A 22,007-nucleotide genomic window follows, 5' to 3' on the forward strand; every position below is an offset into this window, starting at 1 on the left:
AGTGCTACTGGGCAGCATTCGTGGAAAAATATACCACTTCATATGAGGGTGGGAATGGCACTTTATTTCCCCTGAAGCTATAGGCCATTTGGAAAATGTACAAAGCACTGATTGGTGTTTGTGTACCTGCTCCTCTTCACTGCTCCACAAAGTCAAACAGATGGCATTTAAATTGATTTTTTTTTTTTTTAACATCAATAGAAGTTGTTCAGTCATTTTCTGGTTAATGTTCAGGGATTTTGTTTTAAAGGGATTAGGATCTTAGATTTGATGTAGCTTTCACTTGAAACTAAATCCCATCTCTATGTATGATTAAGCTATTTAATAACTTCTGCACAGGACCCAGTTTCCTTTGTTTTCCCCAGCTCTATATTGATTTACAAACATCTGTTCAGCTTCCTGCCCTGCCATTTATTATGCTCATATTTTCATTAAAATTTAATTAAGTTTTAATATCAAATATATTTGTGTTGTGTGTCATCTCTTTTATCTTTAAAATCCTGTGCCCATCAGTGTATCTTTGGAATCCATTCTCCTAAACTCATCTTTAGTGAGCTGGAGAATCTGAAGCTGTAGTCATTTCCTAGCAGCTCAGTCTTCAGGGTCTGTTACTGGGATGAAGCCTGTGAGTTTCGTTAATTCTCTTCTATGCCAGAGACTTCTGACTAGGAAGAACTGTCACTAAAATATCCCAGATGTGGAGCCAGGATTCTCTTGAAGAAGTTCCAGGCCAAATTTGGCTCTCCTGCCTTGCTAGCAGTTTTGTGGTATACCTTTCCACCCATGAATCCTCAAGGAATAATTAGCAAAGAGAAAGAAGATCCACAAGGACAAAACAGCTGTTGTTTTCAGAGAACAGAGGGACAGCCCCTCACCAGGGCTCCAGGAAAATACGACACGCACTACTGGAGCCTGTAGCAGCTGGATTACAGGTAAGACTTCACAGGTTAAAACCTGTAACAAGCACATATCTTTAATGTGAGATTGGAAGTAACCAGCTTTTTATCCTTTCCTCTGGGACTAGACTACTGAGAGCCATGAACAAGCTTTCTTCACTGTGAAACTAAATGGGTTTCTATGGGGAATAAATCATTAATGTAACGGAAAGGAAAAGAATTATTCCCCAATTAATCCAAATTAGAAGCCTGGAGGTATTTTGTGGAATTTAAAAAACACCTCCTAACCTTCTACAACAAATCCAGTTGACCCTGATCTTGAAAACACCTCCTTGTGTTTGGCAATTGATTTTATATAGACTAACAATGTCCCTCTTGCTCATGCAGAAGTAATTGGCATTTATGTTCATGATGACGTTAGAGCAGCACAACATTCCACTACTGACATTGCTTTTTGAAAGATCAGAAATAGCTGAATGCAGAAAAAGCCTCAAGAGAAGTGGTAGTGGCTAAGCTGACTCTCATTCCAGGGTCCACAGGCAAAGTGAATCAAATGTCTGAGATGTTCACAGCTCTCTGGGTCAGGTTGAGGATGAATGTGAGAAGTTCTCCTGCACATACAGTTGTCCAAAGTCTCCTTCTCTCCCCTTGGGGTGCTTTACAATGTTTTGACATAGCATCCACAGTAAAAACAAGAGCTGATTCACACTGCAACATGAAAATAAACCTTCTGATAAAGTGACACTGCCATACAGTCCCCAGCTGGCTGCCTTCCCACTTGCACACCTTGATGATGTCCCCAAAGCTGGCCAGGAGGTCAGGGGAAGAAGGTCAAGTCACCATCCAGAATTCCTGATATGTTCCATCTACACCATGAGAGTCTGGATCTTTTGTGCACACTTGGTGCCCAAGGCAAAAGGTGGGCTTTGCCCTCCTGTTCAGTCTCCTACCTTCTATCCATTGTTGTCGTCAGCAGAGATACCCCCTTACAGAGAAGGCACTAAAACAGAGAGACAGCAGGACCTGCCAGTAAAGTGGAGCATTTTTAGCTGAAGAGTTAGAGAGCAAAACACAGAAGATCTGCTAACTCTATGCATTAAAGAGAGACTTATAGATGTGTTTTAACATTATCCCTCTTCCCTCCCCAAAATGGGAAATCCCATTAGCAGCATAATTAGCCCTCCTTTAAGTAGCTAATTACACCTAACTCAGCCATAATATCTAATTACTGGTTTATTCACTCTGAGTGGTTTATAACATGAGAAATTACTGAGATGAAATTAGATCAAAGGGTAACATAAAAGTATTTGCCTTTCAAACTGTCTTTGAAGGCAGAGGTAGAGCTGGAAGGGAGCTGAGGCTGTGGAAGAGAAACTGCAGCTTGAAAGTAAAGCTACATTTCCACGGTGGTCAACATCCATGTCCATGTGGAGATGTGTGCTCTGCACCACAAAAGAACAGGCCAGACCAAAGCTGTGAGAGTGTTTGTTACAGCTTCTTCAAGTGCCAAGAGATGGATGTAATTACTCTCACTGCCTTTGGAAGATCATGGGAGGAAACCTGAAGCAAAAAGCTCCAGGAGAATCATAGGGAGCTTCACTAAGCCAAACCTGCAAATTCTAAGGACCTCTGTGGTGTTACCATAATAAAAATATATTACTTAAAATGTCTGAACAATGGGTAAGAAACAAGATTTACCTCATTATCTCACAGCAAAATAATGTGGGGTTTTTGATTATTATTTAAAATTTTCCTTATAAATTACAAATGCAGCAACTAACACTCCCAGTATGGGAACTGATGTTGAGATAAGGATGGAAATGGTGTTATGCCAGGAGATGGGTGGGGTGGAGGGACTTTACTAGATGCTAGTCTAAAAGTCTGAGGAGTGCTGAAATGATAGAAAAAAGCATTCCTGAGAATGCTCTGCTTCCTTTCTCACATTCTTTTCATTTGTAGCCATAAACAGCAACAAGTTTTCCTTTTTACGCTTACCAAAGTTGCATAAAAGGCATGTCAGTAGCAAGGAAGTATTTCAGAGAGGGATGCAACACTCATTCATGTCACTAAATTCTATGAGAATTCTGTGGTCAAATCAAGAGTGATAACATCATGGAGGCAATAGCTTATGCAAGCAGTATCTCTTTTGCTCATTATTTAAATCAGGGAGGCATTGCACAATAGTTAAAGAACATTTTGCCCATCTCACTTCTGTCACAGCATACAATATCCTTATCCTTCATCACTCTGTCCTTTCAGAGATGCATCAGTACAGAGTTTCAATGACTGCTAGGAACCAGGTGAGTTGAACTTCATGCATGACAGAATCAAATTAGTAGAGACAAGTCATAAATTATGCAGATAGTTTGTCACCCATTTCCTATAGTCTGTACAGCTAATTATGGATTCTGCAATTACTGTGGCATATGCTAAGCAAGCATCCCATCCCTCACTAGTGTTATGCTCCACTACAGAAAGTTAAAGATGGCTTGTGATTCTGAACCACATAAACTAATAGCTGAAAACTGATGTGATTCAGGATCCCCTTCCACAGTCTCTTGCTTGCATTTGTTAAAAACAGACATCTTGCTTCCTGAGAAAGACTAAATTCATTTGAAAGGTAGCCTCATCTTATGGCTAGTTATTAACATTATCAACATGATTCAAATACAGTCATTGAAGAAAAATGTTTCTCTTTTGTGTGTTCATGGTTTCTGGAAACTCTACACATTACCAGTACACAAACAATGAGAAAGTACAAAACCCAGAAAGCTGATGGACAAGATGGACATGCAAAGTCAGATGAAAACTCGGCTTAAACTGTAGTTTTGTTTCCTATGTTAGTGGAATTCTTCAAAAAAAACCATAAACGTCAATCTAAATGTACATATTCAACAGTTAGTGAGAAATTCAAGGAGATTAAAGAGCAGAATTTGGCCATTGAACTGTCTGTCATTGTTAGACTCCCGGAACAAGTAGCCCACCGTGACTGCTTAGTCTTAATGTTAGAAGACAGGCAATCAGAAAAAGAAAATTATAGGTACACACGGTTCATCTGTAAGCTGAGCTTTCAAGTGAAGTTATTTTACATCTAATTCTGTGCTTCCTTTTGTGTTTTGAAGAGGTGAGAGGAATCAATTTTATTCAGTACTTGAAAAACACATTTTTGTGGGGCAACTTCTGAAACAACTGAGAAGGGGACACCAAAATTTTCTTGGAATATGTATTCTCTTCTGCAGTGAATACTTGCATAGACTTCAATTTTGACAGCTAAAGTTGTATTTCAGCAGCAGGTACCCATCTGGATAGTAATCTGAAATAACATTAAATCTATTACAACATTTCTGAATATACTGATGCACTCATTATCTAATGTTCTGCTGCTTTATACCTCACCATAACAGTTGAGAAATAATGGAGAAAATCTTTGCCTATATTATGAAAAATGAAGTACCGAGATCAAGAAAAATGCTCCATATATCCTTGACTCATAGATCAGATGGGCTTAATAAAAACTGAAATTAGGTGGTTATCAATAATTTGAGGATGTGATCTTCTTAGTTTAATTTTCCAAGCTGTTGCTTTTTGATCCTTCCCTTCTCCCCTTCTGCTTCTCCTTCTCATTAGGAGGTTGAGGTTCTGGTCAAGCTCTTGAAGAATTTGTTGCTCTGAAACAAAGAAAACCATGTCATAATCATCTTCTGAAAAAATATTTCCTGCAGAAACAGGCACTTTTGAGTATTATATGAAGCTGGGCATTTTAAGACATTAATTTAATTGCTAGCACACATTTTAATTAGCAAGAGTTATGTTCCTACCACAATGAGCAATTGCATAGAATAACACAGTGGAAAATTTCAAGAGGATTTTTTCCACTTTGTTGAAAGCACTGAAGATATATGGTGTGTCTTCAAGAGCTGAACACTTAACCCAGGGCCGTGACAACAAATTACAGCATGATATCAACCCAAATGCCCCATCACAACCCCCTGCTTATTTCCTGTACAGCAACACCGAGTCCTCTGGGACAGAAACTTCATCTGCAATGCCCTTAGTCACACAGATTTAATCTCAAGTGCAATGTATAGGACTAAATTTACAGTAATACATCTGCGACTTTTCTATAGTTTTCCCATGTTCATGTTAGGCTTAGCACAATGATAAAGGATCAAGCATAATAAACAAACAAACAAATAAATAAATAAATTAAAATATAAAAGAGAAATATAAGAAATTGTATAAGAAAATGTGGAGAGAATGAAAGCAATTAATCACTGGATATGTACAGCATATAAGCAGTAGCAGCAGGTACTTCAAAATGAACAGCCCAGAGCTGAATTTTCATGGAAGGATGTTCCTGCTGTTTCATACATCAGGGCTCTTTAATGTTAAATTTTACATTTCATGCAGGCATGACACAGTCTGATCTTCACCACTTTCCAGCTCTTTTCAGCAATCCTAAATGTGGATTTGGATAGCCTGCATAGACCCTGGGAATATCCAGTCCTAAGCTCTGAGGGAGCTGATCCCTCCAGCCTGCTCTCAGACCTTTTTTCAAGGACCTTTAAAAGTTTTCTGGAAGTCTGAGGACAGGGACATGGGCTACACAGGCCAGATGAGCAAACTGCAGAGAGTTAATTTTATTGTCCTTTGCCCATAGGCTGAGGAAACACACCAGAATTGGAAAGTGTGTGTTCAAGTCAGTGGACTAACATTCAGAGAGCTGCCATCCAACTGCAATCCAACTTTTCATGCTTTCAGTAGTCAGCCAAATGGGCCTGGGGAGGAGGATTTGACCCTTTCAGAGCAGGAAGAATGCTGTAATTACTGTGAAAGTAAAAAGAACTTGTCCTTTAGGTTACATAACCCATGTTCCTGCTGTCTTACATAACTATGGGGTACTAAATAACATGTAATTGAATGAAAGCTGCAACACTGAGCTTGAAAATTTGCTGAAATAATTAATATCACCAGTCATTATATTGATTTATACAGTCGGTATTCCAGACAGAGCCAACCATGGTAGCTTATTATCCTTGGGAATAAATGTATTCAACTGCTGTGCACAAACAAAGGGAAAAGTCAAAGAATATAATTTGTAATATTTGCAGCTGAAAAAACGGAGATGCTGAATGCATTGTGTGTACTGCACAAGGAAAAGTCATGCTGAAAAATGAATGGAGAAAGAAAGAGAGGCAGACATGAAGGATTGCTTAGCACCCAGCCTAAAGTATAAAGTGATACTGACAGCTTGAATATATTGTTATTTGCACAACCCTTTTATTTTGCCTCTCTGGTATTACTCATAGTCCAAAAGTAGAGTTTCTGCTGTGTATGACTGTGTCAATACATATAAAAACACACATACATGTACACATGTAAAATAACTTTACAAGAATGGATATTGGGTGTCGGAGGACTTCAAAGTATGAAGTGATACAACTTCTGTATGTAACTTTATTGTGGTAACAATATTGCCAGCTAAGAATAAAGTTACAATTTGTATTATTATCCATTGTAATGGAAACTGTTATTTTTTACCTGCAAATACAAGGCTGGCTTTAGCTCAAGTGCAGGATGAATGCTAAACCAGAGTTAATGAATAATTCATAAATGTTACATAATGCAGTGGCTCATTCTGGGATTCATGTTTGAAGAATGGCTTCTGCTGGTTAGACGCTGTTTAGATTCTGGACTAGTGACACCTTGGCGTGACCTGCCTGCAACGAGATAATGATGAAAGGGTTGGTTTGCTGTCTGGGGGTTTTTTTCACCATTAAAATTTTATTGAGTTTTCATTACACAGACGTATCTACAGAAGACTGAAAAAAGCATATACGCAAATTCTGCAAGCGTGATCAGTCCCTGAGTTGATTGCAGAGCCAGCAACTGCCTGGAGTAAACCAAGGGCCTGTTCCCAACCACATCCTGTGCAAAACACAGAACAGCAGGGAGAATACCATGCTTGGCATTGGGAAATCTGGGTCCATCCAGATGCCTAGGATATGATAGAAGCACGGATGTGATTTCCCTCCATGGCCTTGAGCGGGGAAGAGGAAAGGAAGGAAGACTTTAACGCTCACAGGACAGGGACTGAGCCTGTTACAACTCGACCATATACTTGTCGGATGTCCTCTCCAAGGCACTGAAACAAAGATACACAGCGTTCACTAAGGGCTCTTCAGCTGCATAGTTCCAGCATTATGAGAGAGTTTTATCCACAAATCTAGAAGGAGCAGGAATCAGAGGGTTTAGGGAAACTTTGTATAGTAGTTTTGGAGACAAAATCGGTTTGTATATCTCAGAGAAAAAAAACCCAAAATCATAACTGCTGTGGGCTGAAGGGTTGTACTTGATCCAAGTTAGTCCATGCTGAGCTGCTGTACTCAGTTTTAGTGCCTCTCCTTCCATTTCATCTGCTATTGAACACAATATTAATCTAAAGGTCAAAACAATAAAACAGTTCAACTGTTTGTTTGTTTTGTTTTTTTCTTTTGATGGACTGTATCTATCAATGGGATATAGCAAGAACACTACACAGAACTCTGCTTTCCATGCAAGTGAAGGTGCAGTTCAGCATCCTGGCTCTAATTCAATATGGGCTCATGACTCTCACCTTCCTTTTCCCATGACCACAAAACAGTATATTTCCTATCTCTCTTCCATACCTGCTATTTAAGGGGTCAGCATTTAAGTGACTGGTTTTCTCATTTGAAGTGATTACACAGAACAGGAGAAGTAATTTCTTTCCCATCTCCTTGATGACCATGAAAATGTATATGATTCTTAGAGCTCCTGCATTTCTCTGATTCAAAATAATTAGAAAAGAGATACACACAGCACAAAACTAATTTACACATACCTCACACCTCTTGGAATGCATTTATAACCATCGCTGGCTTTAATAAATTCTGCCTCCCTGTAGTTGTTACTTGCCAAGAGAACTTGATAAAAGCCAAAGTGTCAAAAGGAAGACTAACAACTGCCTGTGTCACTCCAACTGCTCCTAAAAATGAGGATAAATGCGAATTATTCTATTAAATTTAAAATTTATTTGCTACTCTGAGATTTAGTAAAAACCTCTGTTCCTCTGAGGGCCATCCCAGTCTGCTTCTGCAACGACCACTGAGAAGCCAGCCTGCACAGTCCAGAACAGCAGCGTGCACAAACACTGCTCTGACTCCCAAAACCATCACCACGGTGTTTGTAGGTGGGAATAGGGAGCTCACAGCAGGAGTCATACACCCAAAAGCAGCAGATTTTGTGCTATTGCTCTGAACCAGTTCTCCAGCATCCACACAACCTTCAGACATGCAAGCACTGAGAGCAAGACTGAGTAAGCAGGGCTGCAGGGTGGAAGCGTCCCTGGGTCCTCCCATTAACACTGCTCAAACACCATTGGGAGGGTGCAACTGCTGTCCAGATAAACATCACAGCAGGTGCAGACAGCACATGCACTGGTGCAAGCTGCTGCCTGGAGTTATTCCAACAGTATTTTCACTGGATACTGACTAAACTATTGTTAGATCAAGTACATCACGTGTTGCTGCAGTTTGATCAGTGCTCTCTGAGGTCAGAGCTGTGACAATTGAAATCACAACAGGGATTAAGCATTTCTAGTTTAACCTGTTCCATTTGAGAAAAGCCCTTAAACAACTACATACATTCTTGCAAGTCTCTTAGTTTTGTAAAGAATCACGATTAGCTGATGGCATGTTTTTATTCAGCTATGCTGCCATCTAAGAATACGCAAGGCACAAGTGTAAAATGACTAATCAAAAAAATAAATCCAATTAAAATTTTCTATTGTTGCATTGCTGTCTCCAGTCACACGAGAACCTGCAAGCAAACCTTCAGCCTAGGGAGCCTTTTGCTTTCTAAGGAGCACATAATTTCTTGATTTGAATACAAGGTAGAGGACTTAAAATATGATCTCTACATCTGAGCAAGCAGCTGCTCTGTGGTGTTGCTCCAGTGACAGGGCAGAGAAGGGAAGATTACAGTTGGATATGGATATGAGACAAAAAAGCATATTGTTTAGGTTCAGCAATACTGAAATATACTTAGTGCTGTCATTTGAATGCAATGCTCTTTTCCATTTAACCACAATGACAAAATGGTAATTGCCTGGCTACAAATTCTGTACCATTTAAAAAGGTATAGAAACTGACAAACAGGCAGAATTCTCTCCAAAAGTCAGAGACTAACCTGTCTAAACTGTGCAGCTTACTGCTGAGGGTAACAAATCACTCAGAACACCCCACCCCACCGAGCAGTTAGACAATACCACTGAGTGAGTAGGAGACTCCTCTACTACGTGTAAAGCACTTTCTGGAACTGTTAACTCACTGGTTATCTGCATGTTTCTGTATGTTGTGCTAATAATGCTGTTTCCCAATGAATTAGATATTTGAGATGTACATTACTTTAAAAATAGTAGATCTATCAAGCAAAGTATTCAATGAAAATATTTAAATAGTTGTATGCAACAGCTCATACACTTAAGTTCGTCGTAATGTACAACTGCATTCTAACAAGATCTTAAATTTCTAATTAAGAATTATCTGCTATTTATCTGCCCACTTTTCCTTTGAGTACAAGCAGCTGTGCTGGCTGCTACACGGCACTTTTATAATACTGCTAATAGCAGCTAAGCAGCTGTCAAGCTTTGCTTGACAGGTGACAGCAGTTTGATATCAAAGTCATCACCACCATATTCTTAAAGTGCACAAAGTGTTTTGCAAATCCTCAGGAAGAAAACAGGCTGGTACAGAGCACAGAGCCGGTGACAGAATAACCTCCTAGCAGTGATGAAGGCAGTGCTTTTTCCAAGTCTGTTCTACCTGTTTGTAAGTTTGCGTAGGTGTCGGTGTAGAGAGTGATGACATATCCCTATCTCTCCTCTTGGCATTAATACAGCAACAACTGGAACTCATCTGTGTATTTTGTTCACAGGAATTCAGTTACAAATGCTGCAGCAAAGAAGTGGGGAACTGTGAAGTTCAAGTGCCTTAATGAATTTCAGGTTTGTTCCTATTTGTGTTAGTCTGTGACAGTGTGTGCCTGTTCAGTAGCTCTCTCTTCTGCAGTTAGTAATAGGCTAGGTACAAATCTAGCTAAACTGAGTTTCTATAAGACAGCAAAATTAATAGTTTAAAAATTCAATTAATTTCTGTCCATATCTTGAGATTTTACTGCCAGATTTTAACATTCTTGTTTCCTGAATGCTGACAGGAACAACTTACACTGATTTGCAGTATTCACCCTCCATATGACATCACTGACAGCTTCATTACAAGGGATGACAATTTTTTTTCCATGTGGTTATCCTTAACGCAATTAAATACACTTTGTATTTTCAAGCTATTTATTTGGAAGGGATTGTGATTGGATTGTTATCACATCAAGGTTATTTAACCTAATATATAGTATGAGTCACAAAACAACCAATATGCTTCTGAAAGAGAGGTTATCAACAGATACTATTTAGAATAATTTTTGTGAGATATTAAAGAGGTATTTTATTTGCAATCCTGTGCCATTTGAGTTATCCAGAGGTGCTTATAATATGCCCCCTTAGGACAACTCATTTCCTACTTGGAATTGGAATTCAGGTCCCACTTTTTTCAATGAGAATTTTGCCATCAACTTTAATGAAATCAGGATTTTGTTCCTACTATATACAACTCAGCTTCAAACTACTCCAAAATGCTGGCATGAATTATCACTGTCTTCTGCTCCTGCTGTAGAATTGCAAACACAATAATCAGGCTGGAGGTGTAAAAGTAGCGAGAGAGAGAGAGAGAGAGAGACAAGAATTGAGGGAGAGGGTCACAGCAGCACCACACACCATGTAAACACTGTCACCCATGCTGTCATATAAATCTGCATGAGTTTCCAGATTAATCCATCTTCTCTAATTAAAGTAGTTTAATATGTAACCCACAGGCATAGAACAATACTTAGTTTCAGCCAAACATACTGCTATAATCAGCATATTTTCAGAAAATTCATGCATAATAAATGTCAGTGTTATATGAATTTATAATGTATACACAGAAAGAGATTATACCTATTGCAAAAGCTTTTCTCTAAGATAGCATAAAATTCTGTACCTCAACTGGTACTTCAAATAATGAAATCTTTTCCTGATCCACTGCATAAAGCAATTATGCAAATTTCTGTTAGTGCTCTATTTCTATAATGCTTATGATTGAGACTTTGACATGATCATAATTCATCTGGCTGGAAGATTGTACAAGAGGCACAAATAAAGCATAATTTTAAAGAAAAAATCCATAGATAGTAAGCATTTCAATGTCCAATAATAGCTTTTTCCTCTGAAAAGATTCCACCAGCCAGCAAAGACTCTCAAGCTCCTGTTTCAAAGGAGTTGTGTGTGGCTGATGCAGACTCACGCTAACTTCCTCAGTTAATTCTGTTTCCCACAGCTCGAGCATTTCAGGCTTTGCTGAAACCCTGCAAAGGCAGAGATTCTGTGGAGCCAGTCTCGTTCAGCATGGACACCTCCAGAAGCTGCTGCGTGACTGGCAGACGTGCAGCAAGGCACAGTGACCAGCAGCAGTGATGGCACAAGTGGGTGACATCACCAGCTTTTGACCTCCAGTCCAGTAACTGAGTCACAGGTCAGGCTATCTTCTATTGACCATGCAAGCATCTACAGAGCTCCTTAGCAGTACAGACTAATGGAAGTGAGTATCTGTGCTTGCATTTGTTGCTACAGAGGTAATTACTTTGCTCATCAGAAGAGCCTTGTAAACAGTGCTACAAGTCACTGATGCATGCTTCATTTTAAGTCAGCTCACAGTAATGCCACACGTGTGTGGCAAGAATGAAGGAAGCCTAGAGTGAGTAGATTAGCTTTTAGATTTGTTTTTTTTATCCCAAAACTAGATAATTAAAAAAGGAAATAAGCAGGTTCTCAGTAAATTTGTATGGTTCACACCTGTTATGAGAAGCAGCATTACCTCAGTGGAGAACTCCCTGCTTTGTGAAGTTCAAATGAAAAATCTCTCACAAGCTCTGGTGTGTCTGCTTCTCCACTGGTGCATTAGAAACAAAGTGTCAAAATGAACTGACAGCTTTTCATTTCTTTCTCCAATTAACAATCCCAGCAGCTGCTTGGTGGAAGAATAATAAGCTTCCTTCTTATTTTTTATCTCATTTAAGCAAAATGTTATTCTTGTTTGATGCAAATTTCTGTGGGTTTTTTTTTTTCTTATGACACTACACTTGCTGCAGTCAAGAGCTGGTTTTGTGTTCTTGTTTTAGCTGAGGCAGTGCAGAAAACAGATAATTTGATACATCAGTGCTGACACAAAATTAAATACTAGGTGTCAAGAAATCTCCCCTTTTCATGTGACATTAGCTTTTCACTGCAAAAAAAGGATCAAGACAAAATGATCACAAAATATTTTTTGTATTTTTGTATAATTTAACCTTGAACAGAAGCCAAGTTTTATCACTCAGCTTCAGCTCATAGTTACATTAATTACATTAATTTCTGTGCTCTTTCTTCAGCAAATTCAGTGTTTGACATATTCTTAAACTTAGTAGTAATCAACGTAGCTCAAAATCTTCCTAGGAAAAAACCTTTATGTGGACTTCAAAGAGGGACAACTAGCTTTAAGTAGCTTAAAAATTTGTGCTTGCGCTCAAAAGACTAGACTAGGGCTTAAAATCTGTAGCTCCTTTCTGGTTTTACTACACACTTCATGCATTACTCAACATAATCATCTGACCAAGGAAGACAATAAAAGTCCCCCTTGAGTCATCAGTACATTTTTACAAGAGCCTAATTTCCACAATTTGTGCAGTATAAATGAAACAAACCTTAAAAGAAATTATATGCTTCAACTATTGGGAAATTTGGGGTTTGTAGATGGCCACAACGTGTTCTTAAGTGACTCAAATGATACATTACTCCTACAGGAAGAACAAAACAGCACACAACCACAGATGCATGTGTCCATGCAGTAAGGCTGCTTCTATGTATCACTTAAACAGATGAGAAAAGTTGCCAGTAAGTATGTTCCTCTAATAAACAATATTTCTCTCAACAGAAAGCCAGCACCATGTGCCAATTCATAGGAAATGTGCCATTCTTTCCCTGTGCTATCACCACTGAAGATAATCAAGAGTAGCTCAGAGCACAAAAATACATTTTTATAAAAATGAAACCATGGGTGGTGGCATAGCACCTTATCTGCTCTGTGTGAGTATGGAAGCATTTGGATTGCCGCAGTGGACACTTTAGGAGCCTTTATTTCTTTTACGCTGTTGGCTTCTTGAGTACAACTTTGAGAATGCTGCAAATAAATCAGTGAATGGTGCTCAGTGATATATTTGATGTGTTTGCATCCGTGGACATGAAAGTCAAATCAAAGGTTGTGAGGAGGCAGCAGAGGTTAGGCCCTGTTTCAAAGGTGAGCTATCTATATACTCTGAGTCAGCCTGAACACAACACCAGCAGAAGTCAACAGTTGAACAAATGCTCTGGATGGCACATAAACCTGTACAAATTTCTTCTGTGTCTTCTGAATGCCTGCCATTCAATTACTGCAACTCGTAAAGGGAAAAGGAGTCTCAGGAACAGTACGATTCCTCTTCACCATTAATGGCTGATGGGGAAGCATCCTGTTTTGGAGACTGCATTAGTTGACACATGTGAAGCTGCAATGTTCCTATCACCTTCAAGATGTTTTCACAGCAGGCTATTAGTCTGGTAGCTGTGCTCACATTATTTCTGCATGGCGTGCAAAATATACATTGCTCAGCCTCCCCAAAATGTTCATTGATTAGCTACTTCCATACACACAATATTGTCTTGGGGCCCATCACTTCTTCCACTCACGCTTTACTCAAATCTAATACGAAACCTGCTTTCCATTCAGAATTGTGCAGCTGCCTGACACCTCTCCGGCCCTCTTGGAGGCAGACACGCTCCTGGAGCCAGCTACACAGAAGGTCAAATCAAATGGCTTAATGGGTAAGTATCACTCTTTGACTTGGTGCAATTATTTACATTTGACTAAAGCCTAACACGTACTTTGCCAAAGTTAATCTCCTAAAAAGATACTCAAGCTTAGCTCAAAGGCATTTCAGGACATCAAAATATAGATCTATTGCAGCAGTTGTTACGTATCTTCAATCTTTCTGAACAGGCATATGTCTTGCTTCAGTTTCCATCTGCTGATCCTTACAAAAATACTGTTTAGGACACAATGCATCTTTTTCCATGAAAACACTACTTCATTGCAATTGAAACCTCTTTCAATATTTTTAATAAGCACATACACTAAAAATCAAGAAGCAGAGCCCATTTCATATTACACTTGCAATCCTGGCTGCTCTCATTTCCAAATTATACTCCTGATCCAAACTGGGATTAGGCAAATATGTTTTATGTTTTGCTTTAATTCCCTCAAACAACAACTTTCCAACTGATGCCTAGCAGCATTCACAGCAACCCTGCAACAAGTATTTTTGTGATTGTAATCCCCTCTGGCAGACACTGCTGGAAATTTTGGGGAAACCTTCAATTTTGTATCTTTAAAGCTATGCAGAGACAGAGTGGCTGCAAAATAACTACTGATTATTTCACTCTTTTTCAGTGACAAACACCCAGGGTAAGAGAACGTTAAAAGTATTTTGAAGAGAGATATTTTGTCCTACAGATTCCCATGGAGAGAAGGGGGTAGATTACTGTAGACAACTGGACAGACAGGGCCACTTTCAGCAACGTGGTAAGTGCTGAACACCAGCATTTGCGTGAGCTCAGGCCCCAAGCTGTAAGCATCAGCTGCAGTGTGGAACATGGGAACCCCCTTATCACAGAACAGATCCCGCTGGATGGGACCAGCTCCCTCAGGTCCTTCTCTGCAGAGATGCTCTCCAGCAGGTCATCCACAGCCCGAGCTGGTGCCTGGGGCAGTTCCTCCCCAGAGGCAGGACCGTGCATCTGCCTTTGTAGAATTCCAGACTGTTCCTCCCTGCCCATGGCTCTGACCTGTTGAGATCCATCTGCAGGGCTGCCCAACACCCAGGGGTATTGGCCACTCCTGCCACCTCTGTCCAAAAGCTCTGTACTGTGGGTTTGTGCATAATGGCCACTACTCCCATTGCCAGCTGACAGTAAAAAGGAGGCTTTCAGAGAGACAAGGAAGAATAATTTTCACATATTACTTTTAAAAGGAACTGCTTCTAACAACAGAAGCTTTTTACATTACATTGTCAGGAGAGAGGTTCTGCATTTTTAGCAAAGGCTTTTTTATTGCTCAAACATGAAGAAGCATTTAATTACTGAAATAACATGTTAAGGATGAAATCCAGTTCTATTCATCCAAAATCAAAAAAGGCCATGTCAGGCTAATAAGCTACTTCTTCCAAGTTGGGAATTTTATCTGGTGTTTTAAAAATTATAAGCTGAAATTTGACTCTATAAATGTATACATTGAAGCATAATCATGAAAACATTCACTATACAAATGTTAATTTGTTTGAAAACACAGTTGATTCTGTCCTTAAATTTACATTTAATGGAAAAAAAAAATCAATTAATTACAGGGACACATGTTTGTATGGGACCTACCCAAATAGCTAACAATAGCTAATTTCCCTACCTATAGCAAAATGAAACTAAATATAGTGAGTGGATAGAGATTAATTTTGTAAATTTTCCTCATTACACCTTCCCTCTCTGCAACACAGTCAGAACAGCTGGGACTAATCAAGGGTCTGAATGAAATAACATGGTCCTAACATCCTATCATATAAAGATTTTACAATCTATAGTAAGCTCAGTGTGGTTTTTTCTAACTTGTATATATTAAAACTGGTTGTATTGCTAAATGTGGTAAAAAAGCACACCATGTGCTATCATCAGCACCACATTTTCTTCCCAGAGTTGGTGTAGAGTTAAAAAAAGGGGAAAATGTTTAAGTTTTTATTCATGCTGGGAAAATAAAGGAAGGGATGGGTGCTTTTTCTATGTTTTTCTCCTACTCTTTTTTTTTTTTTTTTTTGACTCCAGGTGTTTTCCAGATGGTATCAAATTGCTCCATAAAATGATCAAGTGTGTTCCCACCTGTACACTTGGTATCCTCTGATAAGTTCACATGGTAGGATGTATTTCCAAATGCTGATACAAACTATCCAGTGCTCCTGCATTTCTTCCCTCACTATTTTACATATTTTAGCCCTTTCTGTACAATGATGCCAAGAGTTTTTCACACATTCCACCAGGTCTACCGGCATTTATGGGCACTCAGAAACAAAGGATATGGAATAATTCCCACCGTGAATCACAAAACACCATGTGCTTCCTTACAGAATTTTATTATAAAATATACAAAACAACATGTTTCTTCATACTTCTTGAAAAGTGTGAAAAATGTGTATTTTATGATTGGCTTTTCACAAGTATTAAAATTAATATTGTATTATGCTAGAATGTTATGCTATATTAATTTTCTTAAATAGTGTATTAAATATAGTTTTAGGTTATAACATAATGTTAAAATAGAAACTATGCTATTCAAGATATTTGTTTAAGAAAGGACTCGCACCAGACAGGACCCACAGGACACCTCAATCTTTCAGAGAAAGGGAATTTATTGCTCCCTTATCAGCAGAAAACTAACTGCTTCCCATCTCGCTCTGACTGGAAGACGGCATGAGGATTAAGAGGAAGAAGTTGACAGTGACCAGACAGAATCCTGTGTTTGAATGGAATTTATGCATCATGCATGAGATGTATGAATACACATCAGGCAATTGTTTTTAAGGGTTAATCCTCTGTTAATGGGTGTCCTTTTTCGGGCTTGTGTTGCCCAGAAAAAGGTACCCGGACGTCCGTATCTCTTTGTTTTTATTGTCTCATATTGTCCTAATCTCAAAGGTTCAAATTTTATTATTCTAATTATATTACTATTTTTATAACCATTTTATTACTATTAAGCTTTTAAAATTTCAAAAACAAGTGATTGGCCTTTTTAACAGCGGACACCGGGATGACCGGCACGCGTTTCGGGGCTGTTTTTAAGCCCGCCGGGCCCGGTGCCCGCCCGCCTCGGGCGGCCGTCAGAGCGCCCGGCGGCACCTCCCCGTCCTCCGCCGCGCTTTCGTCACGGCTGTGCCCGCGGCTCCACCGCCCCGCCGGGCCTCCACCGTTGTCACCGAACGCGCGGTGTCCCCGCCGGTGCCGCGGAGTCACGTTATCCTCGGATCCAACACTCGGGCTGCCGGAGCTCGGCTCGAATCTGCGGCCGCCAAAAGGCGGCCCGCGCCTGCCCCTGTGCCTCCAGCGGAACCGGAAGCGTCGCCATTTTGTTTCGGGTGATGGCGGCTGTGGTGCTCCACGGCCAGGGGCTTTAGCGCGGGCCTGGCCGTGCGGGGACTCGCTGCTCGGACAGTCGGTGCTCCTGCGAGCTGCCTCCGCCTCGCTGCGCTCCCCGGTGATGTACGGAGGGCTCGGAGGGTCTCGACGGACTGCAGAAGAAGCAGGCCCGCCGCCCCTAATGTTGTTGTCAGGCGGGGGAGCGGTGCCCGGCCCCCCCGGAGGAGGTGGAGGTGGAGGCGGGAGTAGCCGTGTGGAGCTGCTGGTGTTCGGCTATGCCTGCAAGCTGTTTCGGGATGATGAGAAGGCTCAGTACCAGGAGCAGGGGCGACACCTTATTCCTTGGATGGGAGACCCCAAGATCATGATCGATAGGTCGGTGTAACACAACCCCCAGACTGTGCTGCGAGCTCTCCTGTGATAGCCTCTTTCTGTTCCCCCCCTTGTGCTGTGGGCAGTGCGGGCGGGGGTTGAGCAGGCGGCTCGCTCTGGCAGGCGCGTCGGGATCTTGGTGACGAGGCTGGAGGCAGCTCCTCCCGGCACGGCGCTCCGAGGGCGCTCTGGGAACGCTGCAGGCCCCCCCGTCCGCGGGAACTTGGGGTTCCCCGCTCTGGCAGCGCTGGGAGCTCCCTCCTGGCAGTCAGCGTGTGCTGGGTCTTTCTGCTCCACTTGTCCAGGCAGGGTGGAGAGTGGGAATGATCTGTTCCTTTTCAGTGCAAACCACAAACACCCTCTTTTTTCACTTGGAATCCAAGGGTGCCTGTTTCTGGGAGTATTTATTAGGCACATTGTATGTTCTGTAGGTGAGAACGGGGCTGTGTTGGGAGTGCAGAGGTGTTTATCCACCTTAAAGGAAATGGGAATTTCCTGTTTCTCCTACATAATCTGGCTGCAGGCTGTTGATGGGACACCCCAAAATCAGTTCTTCGTCTCTTTACTTTTCCCGGTGCCATGATTTACTGTATTAGACAGAATGGTTTTGATTTTGGGTGCTTGTTCTTGAAATTTTATGTCAGGGCTGGCTTCTTTTGGTTGTTCTGCCATAGGTCCAGGTTTGTGGCCACAGAGAGTAATAGAATCTGCTTTGATGTTCCTTCTGATCTCTTGAGTTGTTTCAGCACTGCAGGGTGGGATTTGGAAAGAAATTCGTTTAGAAAGGGTTACCTGAATGTTTTGTTGGACTAAGTGAAGATGAGAGATCAGGCTGGTTATGTTTGAGTGGAGCACTGAAAGAATAATTAGGAGTTGTCGCTGGCCCTGAAAACCTCAGTGGGAAAGACGGGAGGATTTTGGTTTGAAAAGGGTCACATAACATACTATAGATATTTGTTCCCTCAGTTTCATCACTGCTTTGGTGCTAGACAGGATTTTCTTATTTTGACTTAAAAGCTGTATTTATCTTGGAAAAATGTCAGTAGGGGAAGGTCTTTTGATTGCCTTCCATAGGACTGGAGAAAAAAGAAATGCCTTTGCACTGTTTTGGTGCTTACACCATTAATGATCATTGTCATTGAAATAAATTTGTTAAATTGGGGTAGACATGAAGGCAGGACAGAACAGCCATAAAAGTATTTGTAGTTTTGTTTAATATCTGACACAATAATAGAAGTGCTGTGTTGCACACTTCTAATTAAAATAATTCCTGTGATTGATCTCATTCATAGGTAGAGGCTGGTTTTGGGGTGCTCTGCAGCAGAGCCCCATTCACAGGTGTTACGGAAATTGTAGGGAGCAAACACTAAGTATGTGCATGTCTGTGCACACGTGCTGTAATGCCAAATAACATAGATTTGTGAGTTAAGATAGCTTGAAATTGCTAATCTTATAAACTCCATTGGAAGCTTAGATTCCTTTTATCTCCAGCAGCAGGAAGTCTTCATTTTCACCATTTTGAGAAAAGCACATTGCTATGAGAAGACTTGGGTTCAAGTTTGCCTGTGGACAGAGCTTGATTAACCAGACCTATGTTTCATTTGCTTTCTGCTATAAGAATATTTACTTTCTTTGTTTTTGGTCTAGCAAGTTGCCACAAGTCAAGAGTTGTGTGTGGGAAGACACCTCAGCGGAGTCGAGCTTACTGTCACTTTACTTTCCAATCAGTTTCTCTTACCGATGCATAAACATTATCCCAATGCAGTGCTTTTCCTGCAAATAAAGTGGTTTCTTAGTAGAAAGGAACTGTACATCTTTGATCTTTGCCGATTTTGCGGTGAACCTCCTTAAATTGCATGTTTATGTTACTGTTCCTATGTATGTGTGTCTCTCTATCACATAACCCAGAACTTATTTCCTCAGCCAAATGGCTAGGGGCCGAGCCTAGCCATGATTTTACCTCCAATGGACGCAAGTTTCTATGGTGAAGATTTCTCCTGAGAGTTCGGGACTAGCAGAAAGAAGCGAGGAAATTTCGACCGTTTGGTTCTTACGGATAGGTATTTATGTACTCGGGTTTGTGTGAATGTAAGCTATTTGACTTTCCAGAAAAACGTATTTTGCAAGTGGCATTGATTGGTTGGTTGAAGCACGTACGGTAAGAGCTGTTAAGGAAGTGGATCCCACTTAAACTATTAAAGGATACCTTTGCCTTTAATTGTAATAATTTATTAGTTTCTTTGAGAGGAATTTAGACTATTAAACAAATTTTCGATAGTTGGTGACAAATGATTAGTGAAATTAATTGTAACTTCTAAAAGGAAGTATGCATTAACATATAAGTTGTTGGTTTGTTTTTTTTTTTTCATTTTTATTGGGTAAGTATTTAAGTAGTCGCATAAACCCAAGCCCTAAGTTCTTTGCATTGACCAGTTGTTTCATCCTGCAGGTATGATGGGCGTGGTCACCTGCATGACCTTTCTGAATATGATGCTGAGTATTCCACCTGGAACAGAGATTATCAATTGTCCGAAGAGGAGGCTAGAATAGAAGCCCTCTGTGATGAAGAGAGGTATTTAGCCTTGCATACGGACTTGCTTGAGGAGGAGGCAAGGCAAGGTATTGCTCAAGGAATAACATGTTTTTTTAAGAAAGCAGGTTTAAGTAAATTATTATGAAACTAAATTTACTCCTAATTTTATACTCTCTTTTTCTGATGTTATCTTGACAGTACCCAATGGATTTGAAAAGCAGCAGTCTTTGTGTATGTGAGAGGACCTCAGGATAGTTTAACTGTAGATCCACACAGAAATTGCCCAGATTCTGAAGGCAGACTGGGATTTCAGACCCCCCAGAATAAACGCATTCTGCTTCATTTTTAGTGTTGTTTAAAGGAAATTCTGTGCTTTTATATGCATGATTACATCAGAATGTCTTAATCCACAGCCTGTGTCTCTTCCAGAAGAAATAAATGGTCAGCATGTGTACATGCTGTGTTTTTTCAGTTTTTAATGAAAGCTAAAATCAGGACAAAACTTCTTTTTTAAAAACTAAAGTAAGAAATATTACTTCTTTTTTAATAAATTACCTTCTGAATATGTTCTAATGTTAGCAATTGCATTTTTGTTCAAGAGGAGGAATATAAAAGACTCAGTGAAGCTTTGGCAGAGGATGGTACCTATAATGCAGTGGGATTCCGTTATGGCAGTGATTATTATGACCCTTCAGAACCCACTGAAGAGGAGGAGCATCAGCCTTCAAGACAAAGAGGTAAGGGGTTAAAATAACAGGGGTTAATTGAGAGGGAAGGCCAAAGCATTTCTGTCTTGCAGTTGAGGGTTTAAAACATATGTGCTATTAAAGAGCAGTAAGAATTCTGAGAGCATATCATCAAACTCCTTTACTGATTTTTTGCAGACTTTGTTCTTGATGAGCTTAGAAATGTTTTCCTGCTATGGCACAATCAATACTGCAGTAGTCAAGGAATTTAATTCTGCTGTTGTGCAGATTCTTAATCAGAAAAAAATAGTAATTCCTTACATTGGCTGTCTGCTAACACTGTGTTTCTCAGTCAAGATGAAAAATATCATTGTAAGCATAAAATAGTAATTAATAAGAATCTATATTTTGCAGTTCAGATTTTTCATCTTAACTGCTATAAATGAGTCTGTCTTCAGCTTAGTGTGCCCTGCTCCATGACCTCAAAAATACAGAATTCAGTTGTCATATTCTCATCTATAGTTCCAGTAACTTCATATTTTTATCATACATTCTTAAGGAAGGTTTCAAATGTTATTGAACTATGTCTTAGTATAGTGAAAATTGTTAATTAACAATTGGATTACCTAACTACATCTTGGTGGGTTATTGTGGTATGAAATGTGTTTTTTTTCCCCCAAGTTGTTGTGTTGCAGTGCAAGATCATTTTAGGTGTTAAAGTTTATTTGGTGTTTTTTGCTGCGTCAGAGAGATTGTGTACTTTTGTACTGAAGCAGAATTGATTGTCTTTTGTGGGGCTTAATTCATTTGCTTAAGACCCTGTAATCAAATACTGCTAGCTGGAGCTGCTGCCAAAAGAAACAGTGTATTCTTCTTGTCTGCTGCTCTTTCCTTCTTTCTTTGCTGCTAAAATTTCTCTGTACCTTTGTGGAGTTACACTATTTGAGTTCATTACAAAAACAAACCCACCAGAGAGTAACTAAACAAGTGAATTCCCTTTGATGCATGGTTTGTCCTCAATAATCACTGCAACATCTCATTCCTTACGAGGTTGTTCTGCTGTTTCCACAGCTCCCGTGGCCAGGTGTTCCTGCACTTGTTCTAATCTGTCAGGGGAAAAGGGGAATACAATTTCTCTTAAGGCTAATGGAATAGATAATACT

General features: G+C 40.1%; 1 protein-coding gene and 2 long non-coding RNA genes across 11 annotated transcripts in view; 2 read left to right on the forward strand and 1 right to left on the reverse strand.

The window, feature by feature from the left end:
- Nucleotides 1-4,403: 4,403 nt before the first annotated feature.
- On the reverse strand, nucleotides 4,404-11,475 carry LOC135282643 (uncharacterized). Its single transcript, XR_010348715.1, has 4 exons — nucleotides 11,315-11,475; nucleotides 7,759-7,902; nucleotides 6,438-6,616; nucleotides 4,404-4,564 (listed from the first exon to the last, which is right to left on the reverse strand). It is a non-coding gene; the product is annotated as an uncharacterized LOC135282643 (long non-coding RNA).
- On the forward strand, nucleotides 9,630-15,865 carry LOC135282641 (uncharacterized). 6 transcript variants are annotated; one of them, XR_010348707.1, is made up of 6 exons: nucleotides 9,630-9,745; nucleotides 9,852-9,921; nucleotides 11,348-11,608; nucleotides 12,849-12,939; nucleotides 13,811-13,905; nucleotides 14,531-15,865. It is a non-coding gene; the product is annotated as an uncharacterized LOC135282641 (long non-coding RNA). The 6 variants fall into 6 exon arrangements; XR_010348709.1 differs by having other exon boundaries at nucleotides 14,594-15,865; XR_010348708.1 differs by lacking the exon at nucleotides 12,849-12,939.
- Nucleotides 15,866-16,912: 1,047 nt separating this feature from the next.
- The window catches only part of SFSWAP (splicing factor SWAP), a 33,711-nt gene continuing 28,616 nt past the window's right edge, over nucleotides 16,913-22,007 (forward strand). For all 4 annotated transcript variants that reach the window (XM_064392600.1, XM_064392601.1, XM_064392602.1 and 1 more), the window contains exons 1-3: nucleotides 16,913-17,628; nucleotides 20,075-20,244; nucleotides 20,758-20,895. In XM_064392600.1, coding sequence (XP_064248670.1) covers nucleotides 16,928-17,628; nucleotides 20,075-20,244; nucleotides 20,758-20,895 — 1,009 coding nt within the window. In that variant the 5' untranslated portion in view covers nucleotides 16,913-16,927. The remainder of the gene's footprint in view (nucleotides 17,629-20,074; nucleotides 20,245-20,757; nucleotides 20,896-22,007) is intronic.

The sequence above is a fragment of the Passer domesticus genome, chromosome 17 (assembly GCF_036417665.1).
Source record: "Passer domesticus isolate bPasDom1 chromosome 17, bPasDom1.hap1, whole genome shotgun sequence".
Lineage (NCBI taxonomy): Eukaryota > Metazoa > Chordata > Aves > Passeriformes > Passeridae > Passer > Passer domesticus.